We start from the raw sequence: 11,376 nt of genomic DNA on the forward strand, positions 1-11,376 counted from the left end.
AAAATGTAAAAGTGGAAAATATGCACCAACTTTTACTAACGCCGCACCAACTGTGACTAACTGTGGCATTAGTAAACGTTGGTGTGACAATAACATCTCTCAAAATATATCATGCTCTTAAAAAATATAATATTTTCAGTCATGGAAGACTGCTAAAGATTCTTATCATGTTAAATAATAATCAAGGATTTTGTTTATGGGACTTCTGACATAGTCAAACGCTGTGGGCAACGAGACTTGCTTCCTTCGTATATATATATTTTTTAATTTGAGTTTCCTCCTTGAACTTTTGACCTTTATTCAATCAAGAAAAAGAATAATTCTCAGACAACATATCAGCATAATTCTACATGAACGTGAGAATATTTTTTATCATGGGCAAGTGGATTATATCTCAATAATAATAAAAATAATATTTCAATAAATTAAATTTGATTTTGTTTTGTAGGTCTACCAAACTACCTAAGAGTATATCAACCATTAATATGTTGGTGGACACTTAAAAAGCATTTGAAAGTATACGGAATAGAGCAGCTTATAACTCTTAAGTGTATGGAATCAAGCTTTTTCATTGATTGAGTCAAGTCAAATCTCATGGAGGAGCTAAAAAAAAAAATTAGTAGAGGAGGTATTCTAATATGTCTCATTCTATTAAAACTCAAAAGAAAATAAAAAAATAATAATAATAAAGTAAAATTAAAAACCCACCTTATTCGTCTTTAGCTTGATTTTTGTCACTTGTGACTCCTACCCTACTTGATTTATTAGATTTTTTTTTTTTTTGTTGGGTGTCTAGTATTTAGGGTTTTGATTGGTGATGGTGGTGATCTGCTGCTCCTGTCTTAATGTCTTTCAACAACCACTTTTTCCTAATCTGTTTTCTTGCACACCTCATTCTTCTTTTTCTTTTTAAATTTACTTTTTTAACCTTCCTAACCTAATTTCCTCACACCCTTTTCTTCCTTTCACACACTCTCTCTCTCTCTCTCTCACTTTGACCAGTTGACACCCATCAAAGGTTCTATATCTCACTCATGGCGACCCCACACTGCAATCTCTTGTAAATCTTTTAAGTGGAAACTTGAGCAGAAGCCGCCTCTCTTTTAGAACCTCCTCTTCTCCTTTTCATCTCTCTTTTTTTTCTTTCTCTCATTCACCAAAACCCTAGCTTTCTCTTCTTCACAAACAGAAAGAATTCCTCTTCTCCTTCAAAACCCTTCTCTTCTTTTCTTTCTGAATTTATTTCCTCTCTTCTTTTTACACTCTTTTGTTCAAAGAGAGAAAAAAAGAAGTAAGAATTGTGTCCATTGCAGATCAAAGCTAGCTTTTAAAGACATGGGTACTCTGTGAAAGATTTTCTAGAAGATCTTTCTTCATTTATAACATGGATTCTTTTACAGATTCACATTAATTGAAGTTCTACTTTTAAGTAAGGAAAATCTCTCTGCATCTCTTCTACTATCTCTTCTCTTTATCTCTCTTTATTCATTCTTTTGTATCTCTCCTTGTTTATCTTTCATTTTCTTTCTCTCTTAGATCCATGGACTCTGGTAATAGTGGTAGCATGCAATCTTCAAGTGGTGGAGATGAAGAGTATGACTCATCTTTCTTGAATCCTTCCACCCATATTGATGGCATCTCTAACTCACAAGCACCATCACCATCACCTCATCACAACCATCCATCAACTTTATTCGATCCTCTATCGAACTATCTCGATCCCTTCTCTCGAACTGCACCATCTTCAAACACAAATTCCCTACTAAATCTTGACACAATTTGGCTAAAAGGCGTAAGATCCGAACCCAATTACACCAACATGGGTGCTCTAGTGGGCTCATCATCATCATCAAGCCAACATATTAATCCAGTTCATCAAGATTCGGGTCGGGTTCCTTTACGACATCAATCATCTATGATAGTGCCTCCTGGAACAACAACTGCTGCAAGAGCTTCGGCTCCATCCGATCAAACGAACGTAGTTCGTAACTCGAAGAAGCGATCTAGAGCTTCTCGTCGAGCACCCACCACCGTTCTCACCACCGATACATCGAATTTTCGAGCCATGGTCCAAGAATTCACTGGGATCCCAGCACCACCCTTCTCGGCTTCGGCCTCACCATTCCCTCGGAGCCGACTCGATCTCTTTCACAATGCCTCCTTGATGATGAAGTCAGGTCATTTCGAGCCACCGCCGTCATCGGCTAATTACCTTTTAAGGCCTTTTGCACAAAAGGTTCAACCACCCTTATTTATATCCCCTTCTTCATTCTCATCTTCTTCTATGGTTGATATTGCTAGAACTACTAACACTTCTACTACTAGTAGTAATTTAACTTCTAATAATAATAACTACCAACTACTTTTTGAATTAGGTCTCCCTAATCAATCTCAAAATCTTCTAAACATGGGGAACCCAATTCTCACTTCCCAATCTCTTCTAGAATCTACTACTCCTACTACTCAGTACCCATTAGGGAATGTAAACCGCTTCTTTGGCTCTAAATCTCAAGGGTCTCCATTAGGGATTCCATCAACCAATTCACAGCTTAAAGTTGGGGTGCTGGATGAATTTGACATGAATCATGGAAATGTTGGTGGGTACCCGAATCTCGTAACATCCGATGGTATTTCACTGAGGAGTGAAAATGAAAATAATACTTCGATATGGGCTGATGGAGTCGGTTCGGACGCTGGGGATCAAGGTCATTCGAGGTCTTTCAATGGGAATTTTGATCATTCACGGCGAGTTAATGGCTGCAAGACGAGTTACTTGGGTTCTTCGTTGGATTTCAATGCGGATAAAGGGCAGGAGAACGTTTCATCAAGGAGTGAAGGTATGGTAGAATCATGGATTTGTTCTTCAGATTAATTAGGAATTATGCATAGAGAAGAGAAGAAAGAAAAAAAAAAAAGAACCTTTTATATATCTTTGTGTATATTAGTAGTGTTTTTTTTTTTCCTTCTGTAATTCTGATTATACATATTTAAAGACATGATCATGGAAATTTTGGTTCTATGTTTGTTGTAAATGTTGTTAGTTTGTTTTGTCTTGGTTCCTTTAGCTGGTTTTGTTACAAGACAAGAAACAAGGATTTTCTCTTCTTCTACATATCTTTCCATTAAGATTCTTAGTTTTATTTATTTATTTATTTATTTTTAAACTTATTTTCTTCCCCTTTTTGTTGGGTTGTAGATGATTTCTGGAGTGATTGGTGGCAAAGATTAGGGGAATCATTAGTTCGAGCAATCTTAAACTAGAAGTTAAATAATCCTGGTCCTAGAATGCACCACATTTAGTCATATTTATAGAGATGTTTGTTTTTTAAGCATGGTTTCAAAACTAGAAAAGTCTACTGATTCGAAAGTCCATGAGTTGAGTCAACTCGATCACTCATGAGTTATCAAATAGTAGTGAATCATGCATGAACTTGTGGCTCATGCCACATTTTTAAATTTAGTGATGGAAATGAAGAAATTGTTATTCGTCTTAGGTGTACATATTAATCGAGAACTTAGATTATTACTGGTTTTGATGTTTAAGTTCAACAAACCCTAACCAATTTTTTTGTTCCATTGATTTAATTAATAGGTTTGATGTCTTAAACAAAGAAGCATGGATATAGCTCAAAAGGAAAAAAATTAGGAGGGGGGAGGGCAGGGCGATCCAAACTATAAATTAAACCCATTTGTTCAATAATTTATAATTAAGAGAATTTTTCCAAAAGAAAATATTTTCTGAATCAAGGTGGCTAATTAATACAATCTCTCTCTCTCTCTCTCATTAGTAAATGGTTTTTTTGACTTACCTCCCTCGATAGTTAGGTATATTTGGCATCCCTTCCTCATTCAAAAAATATTGAGCGTCCTTGAATTTTGGTGTAACCTCAATCGCGATAGAGTCCAGACCTATTGTACCTGATCCATCACTAAGTTTGAGGTTCTAACATTCTTGATTCGCTAAGGTCCCTTGTTTGGATTTGTTTTCATTGGTTAATATGATTCCCTTGTAACATAATTCAAGCATGAAAGTAAGTTACAATTACAATTTTCTAAAATCCTGCCACAACTTCATGTGTCACGCTGAATGGTTCATCTGACAAAGGTATCCTAAAATTAACCAAATGGAATTTGTCCAAAGGGATGATTTTCCGAGAGTTGAAGTATATGGTCCAAGCTCCTAAAATCAAGAAGGTTGATATGGCTCCTTTAAATGATGGAAACTTATTAACAGCGGGAAAGCTGATTTCACCCATGATAAAATTAGCATGGAAGTTGTAACGGTGTTGGTCCACGTCCCCTAATCGTTCAAGCATGATATTTTAAGGAACTGTCATGATAGCTCATGTATTGTGCATTTTAACCAACCAATCACTCCAAAAGACCGATGTATTGGAGAGGGGGAGAACTATACATATAACGAATATGATACACGCAAGGGTGGAGGAAAATATGCACTCAACAATACACGATCATAAATTAAAACCATGATTTAATCCACGAAACCCATGACATTTGAATCTATACAAAAATATGATCTGAAGGCAAAGATACATAATTTTGACAATTTTATATTAATATTTTGTTGGATATTCCAATGGCTTGATCGTCAAAATTATTTCAAAAGAAAAATGGACCACCATCTCATTCAAAGGAGATAGAGGGGTCCGGGGTCTAAACTCTTCAATGACCTCTAATTAAAGAATTTTTCAAAAAATAAAAAATAAAAAAATTTATTTAACTTCCCACCAAGGAACTAAGGTGGCTAATTAATGTCATTAAATAATCTCTCCTTCTGTTTGTGTGTGCATAATTAATGAGGTTTTTATGTTTTCCTCCCTTATTCATAAAACTGAGGGTCGTCCTTGAATTTTGACCCATGCACCTCAACCGTGAAAGAGTAAAGATCTGTTGCACTTTGTCCAATGTTGGTTTGTGATTTTGGCATTTCTTGGTTCGCTCGGGTCTCTTAATTTGGTTTGTTTTTGTTAGTTAATGTGTTTCCCTTATAGGCATAATTCAAGCACACAAGCAAGTTACAATTGCAATTGTGGGGGTCAAATTAAATCTTGACGATCCGTCTCATAAATGTGTCCAGAGATTAAACAAGTTAAATATGTCCAAGGGATGATTTTCTACAGGTTATACACGTTCATAAATTAAAGCCGTGAAAATTCTTAACATCTGAGATAATAATACGAGTATGATTAGAAGACAAAGATACACAATTTTAACAATTATAAACAAAAAACAAAAATAAAAAAAATTCCATCGAATAATTTCATTGATTAGCTCGTCAAACGGTTTTGTAAAGCCACCAGTCCTTTCAAAGGATAAGAACAAGCATAAAGGATAGAACAAGAATTTCTTACCCACAACAATCATAATATTAAAAATCAATTCTATGTTATACATTAATAAAATACATATAATGATCAAAATCGTAAACATCATATACATATATATATATATATATATATATATATATATATATATATACACAATCACTAAAAATATATAATATTTATCACACATTTAAATAATGAAACTAAAAATAAATCTATTATAAAATTATCACATTTAAAAATTATTCTCTTAATTAATTATCAATTTTGAAGGTGATATTAATCAAACTATTATCATTAATATTCTATCCAAAAAGGCATGCAAAAACGAAAGTATGCAATTATGCATTTGGTGGTGACTCAATGATGAGGAAATAAATTAAGTATACCCTTAATTAATGATGATTTGTTATAAAGAGAAACTATAATTTATGAAAATTGAAGAATGAAAATGCCTTAGTAATAGTTGATCTCTTTAATTCCTTTTCTTTTGTATAAATAGAAGAAGGCAAAGATACAAAATTGAAAATTTCAAGTATATATATTGATTGCATCTTCATATTTTGGTGCACTAATTTGAATGTCATATTTAGTTTATCAAACATAATGAAAAACTTTTATAAACCTTAGGTTTGCAAATTTGTAAGTAATTGACCCATTGAATTCTACTGACCCTGACAAATTGTACAACGAACTATGGAGTTTCATCATGTTCACGGTTTAGTATAGGAAGAACGAATCCAATAACTTAAGTTTAGACGACCTAGATCTAATACACCTTCGTGTGGGTATCCACTTTGCTTTCTAATTTTTGGATCAAGGTTTGGTTGATGCAGTACTCTTCACTTCAAAAATAAATTTGATTGGTGATTTATTAAAAATTTGCCATTTTTCATTTAAAACAAACCAATAAACCTATTCTTATTGCCAAAAATTAAAAATGGTAAAAAAAAATGATCGACTAGAGATGAACAACCAATTTCATTGCTCACATAACGATGTGCTTGAAGAACTTGTGTTTTGGGGGTATGTAATTGTTAAATTTAAGCATTTTGATTCTTATTTGAATAGGAAAGTTCCCTTTTCTTAATTTCTTATTTAAATTTGAAATTCAAAATTTACTTTGATTCATATTCTTTAAATATGAACACAAAGCAGTTATTATAGGACTCTAAATATTTTGAAATTTCTTAAATCTACCAGAAGTAGTCTTACATAGTTTTACTTATTTAACAAATCAATCATTCTATATAGAATACGAATATTATCTTTTCTTCAGGTCTTGTCCGTATATATTTTGTACACGTAAGCCATGATGAAATATACCCTAATGGCCAAAATTGACTCAAGTGGGTCTCAAAAGACTTGAACCCATGACCTGTTGGTAGACATTATGGTGAACTTTTGACTTTGACCTGGATGCAAGCCTTGTTAGTTTGACTTAGTCAAACAGAAGGCCACAATGTCAACCCAACATGTGAAGTTCACATGCTGTACACAAGGGGAATGATTCGGCTAAAATTGGCAAAAGTGGACAGATTAAAACAAAAATAAAATAAAGTACATTATTATTTATGAAAAAAAAAATGCGCAAACATGTATTTTTCATATTAAAAGCTCATATCATATAAAATATTGAAAATGGATTTCCAAAACTTTGAGAATAAATCAGGATTAAATCGTCAAGGAGATTTTTACCAATATGTCATGGACTGTTACAAAGGTAAAGATCCAAACCCCAAAAGTAGAGTGATTTTAATCAAAACTTGTCAAGAATTTTGAAAATTAAGGCCGAGTTAGTTGATTAGGACTCATTTCAATGTTTTTAGTATTTTTTAATATATATATATATAGTTTTTAATTGATTTTTAAACTGGTTTGACTCGGTTTTTAAGATTTGTATAGGGTGTAGTAGTAGGTATAAGGCACCATTAGTGAGGAATCTTCATTTGGACAGAATCACTCAAGGCCACAAATATCGAAAGTGTCTACAGAAGTAGGTAAAGTTAAATTATTAGTCTTTGTTGTTTGTTTATAGAAGGGGAGAGATCTTTAGCTATCTAATTAACATTGGAATCATAAAAATACAAATTCCTCAAGTAAACTAAACATCTACCCACACCAAATGATAAGATGTGGGACTTTGGATATTTCAATGTAGGTGAGCTGATTATAATAAAGTTTCTACTCTATTAAGGTCAACAAAAATCATCACTAAACTTAATAAAGGATTGCATCATCGTTTTCGTACAAATCACGATGTGTCTTAGACATGATCACCCTAAATATAGGTAGGGATTAATCCTTGAATGGACCCCACTTACCAAAAATTAGTTTGATTAGTCATTTCTTGTAATTGTATTAATGATTTCGTGAGTTTGATTCCAAACACATCATGACCATCAATGACTACTACCTTGTGCAATTAAGGGTTCCAACAACAAGAAACATATTTCATCATTAATTCTTATCATCATGAACCAAATCTTCTATTTAACAAACTGTATTTTTTCGTAAATTTTCTAGAGGTAAAATTATGATTAAAAATTCCAAATTAAAGGTGAATAAATTGTCATTTTAGCACTGAAATATATAAAATGCTTCTCTAATCAATAACCAGTACAAATCTTTATGGCCCAAGATAGACCTAATAGTGAAATGAATTGGCTAGCCCTATGTTACCTAGTTTGATTAGTTTGAATTCAGGTTCAGAGTTTGTCGTCCACCAATCTAAAATGAATCCAGTTTGTAGGGTTAGGTAGAGAAAATTCATTTTTGGGTTCGCTTTGATTTCTTAGATTGATTTACTAGTTTGGTTCGCTTGTCCATATATATAATTCAAGTATACAAATTATAATTACAATTATAATATTAAAAAAAATTCAAAGTTAAATAGAAATAAATTAGTAAAACAACTAAATTTTAAATATAAATAATGAAAAAAAATCAATTAAACAAATATTTGATTTATTGTACCAAATTGGTGGGTTTGTCGAATTTCATGTTTTGGTTCATCGAATCCAACCAAAATATGATGGATTTGTGATTCATAGTAGAAATGAATTGGGTAAGATAGGTTAGCCTCTATGAAATATTAAGCCCGAACATGATCCCTTTTCATAACTTGCCATATATAAAATTGAGCCCATCCATCTTATTATTCAGCAATGCCCTTGCAAAAGCTTATTTTTATAAGTGACAATTGCAAGTTTTTAATCTTTGGGTCTTGACCTTTTGACAAAGTCAATTCATTATTAACCAGTGCAAAAGTATGTGGTTCTCATGTATGAACGTAGAAATGATTTATTAGATTATGAAAATACCCCTTTCTTTACCCTCTCCTTTTATAAGTTATAATAAAATGCGCGCACACAGACACACGTGGGCCTCTTGGAACTTTGAAATCTACTTTTGATTTGGTGAGATTCCCTTTAACAGGAAGAACCTTTGATGGTGCCAATATTCTCTCTAGTTAAAACTTTGAGTTTCATGAAGAGAATTTAATTCTAAAGAAGATAAAAAATATTCTAATCAAAAGTAGGTTTAGCAATAAGGATCATCAAAGTTTTCTCTCTAGTTAAAACTTTACGTACTTTCGAAGTTTTTGTTTCCAGCCTTAGATAAAATAAGAAAGAACAATAAGGATTATCGTAACCTTATATATGTGCGCACATCACTCCATTTCAGACTAAACTTGGGAGACGTGGATCACAGGCCATGGGTCTACATGTAGATTTAGCGAGTTTTATGTAATAAGTAATAATGATTCGTTTTTTTTTTTTTTACAAAAAATAGTTTTTTTTTTTGACAAAAACTAGTTTTTTTTCCTTTTCAATAGTTACTTTTATATTTGTTAAAGAATGGAAAAAGTTGAAACAAGTGACTGTGGAAGTTCTTCACAATATTTTGTAGAAAGGTGAGGGTGATTCTCACCTTTGATATAGTTATGAATCAATATCTATTAACCTAGCCAATAAGTTCCACCTTACTACTGATACTTTGTTGTTTTTGGATTGTCTTGAGATTCAATACCCTAAGATTATTATTATTGTTGTTGTTTTCTAATTGCAAATAAGAATTAATCCCTTTCATTTAAATTGATGAATATTGTGGTGAGAGCAATTCCAATGCAATCAGGCTCGAGCTAAGCATCCCCTCTCAACCGCTATTTCGCAAAATTAGAGCATAGAGATGTAACTCCAACGCACTATGATAAAGAAAAAGCATTTTGGAATTACTTTTAGAGAAAGAGAATGAGGAAGAGGCAAAAGAAAATAGTGAGATTCTCTCTTTCTCTCTCTTCTTATTGGCGGTAGAAAATATGATAGTTGAGAGTGGTTTTACTGTGGATGAATTTGTGGAGAGTCGTTTTAGAGAATACTGTTGGAACACAAATCCCTTGAATATACAAAATGTCTTTCTATAATAAAATGCCTACCAATTATGTCTAGCCAATATGACTCTTTACGTTGGAGTTGTTCTAACGAACCTAAATACACCATGTGTTGACACAGTTGAATCAGTATTGTTCATATAATTAATTAAGATGTATAAATTTTGAACTATAATAATTTAATTGAATTATTAAAAGGAAAGATGTGATTGGCTTGTCCAAACTCAAAACAAGCTAGCCATTTTCGGCCAATTAACTTTAGAGTTGTGGCCTACAAAGCGATCTCCAATTATTATGGTGCTTACCAAGATATTCCCACATTATACTTGTCTGCATTGTAGATTAACATGATTTTCATAACCCCACATGCCTCCCACCACCTATAATTATATTATTAAGGTATTGTTTCTTTCTTTTGATTCTTCTCGTGAAAAACGACTCATGAAAACAACACATAACTCGAACCTTGTAAACACAACAAGCATTTATCCAAATGTACTACAAGAATGACAAAAATGATAACTCCATAAAATCTATTAATATAAATACAAAAGAATCATAAAGGATATATCCATGACAAAAGTCACAAAATTTTTTGGAAAATTTATTTAATTTTCTTCTTATACTAATTTCAAATGTTGATTAGATCATTGGAGTGGAATTAAATTTATATTAACACACAATTAGGTGAGTGAAAATAATCATTATTTCTAAACTACAATATTTTTTATCCCTTTAATTCCTAATACATGCATGCATGGTGGAGATATGAGTATTTTGAGCCCTCTCTTACAAGATAGCTAACTATTCAAATTTAAAAGGGCACCTATGCACTAAAAAAGTGCACCAACATGGAGACAAAACTTGAGGGAGTTTAGGGCCCACTATCAAAGCAGACCGTCCTGTCTCTCATCATGACCCTTCACTCTCAACCCTTGATGTCATACCCCATAACCTATAATATTGATGTAATCATATCTTGTGATTCATCTAACCACCTCTTATGGGTCCCACCTTACCCCTTTCATATCTTCATACATTCAATGGATTTATAGATCACTGATCACTTTTCTCTTTTCTAGAGATATATATAGAGAGAGAGAGAGAGAATAAAAACTAAAAAGAGTAATAATAAATAATAATATCAAGATCGAGCTACTGTTGTGGGTTTGATAAGATGTAATGGTGACCCTTTCGGTGAGATCGATGGAATCATCATCAAGGTTAAATATAACATATTTGATGACTTCGATCATTATGAAAAGATAGTGGGACCCATATGTTTGTCTAATGCAGCATCAATGGTCCCACCCAATAAAGATGAAAGGGTATCTATACCCTCCGTATCTCTTCATAATGATAGCAACCCTAATTCATTTTATTCTTATTTTATTGACTAAAGGTCTTGTTTGGGAATTTAAACAAATCGAATCTAGTTAACATCATTCTTAGTTTGGAATTTCTCCTAATCCATCCCTAAATGGGAACAGATCCTTTGTAGCGTGATTCTTCTATAGCCCTCTGTAGCTCTTATCAACGTTTGAGGGTGTGTCACGTAATCACGACAATTGCATCCAATCGTTTAAATCTAAGATCTCATTGATTGTTTATTTTCGAACACTTGATTAAGTTCAGAGT

The 11,376-nt window shown here is 32.6% G+C and overlaps 1 protein-coding gene across 1 annotated transcript; it reads left to right on the plus strand.

Moving 5' to 3' along the window:
* Positions 1-999: 999 nt before the first annotated feature.
* LOC147406791 (uncharacterized) lies at positions 1,000-3,093 on the plus strand. Its single transcript, XM_086435006.1, has 2 exons — positions 1,000-1,429; positions 1,537-3,093. Exon 2 carries the CDS (start codon positions 1,541-1,543, stop codon positions 2,870-2,872), a length of 1,332 nt encoding a protein of 443 aa, XP_086291132.1. The 5' UTR covers positions 1,000-1,429; positions 1,537-1,540; the 3' UTR covers positions 2,873-3,093.
* Positions 3,094-11,376: the final 8,283 nt, after the last annotated feature.

This window comes from Akebia trifoliata, chromosome 3 (assembly GCF_017979445.1).
Source record: "Akebia trifoliata isolate Shusen 1 chromosome 3, ASM1797944v1, whole genome shotgun sequence".
In the NCBI taxonomy this organism is placed as follows: Eukaryota; Viridiplantae; Streptophyta; class Magnoliopsida; order Ranunculales; family Lardizabalaceae; genus Akebia; species Akebia trifoliata.

Excerpts from the sequence above, each read along its gene's own strand:
- LOC147406791 (XM_086435006.1), top strand. The coding sequence starts at position 1,541 with ATGGACTCTGGTAATAGTGGTAGCATGCAATCTTCAAGTGGTGGAGAT.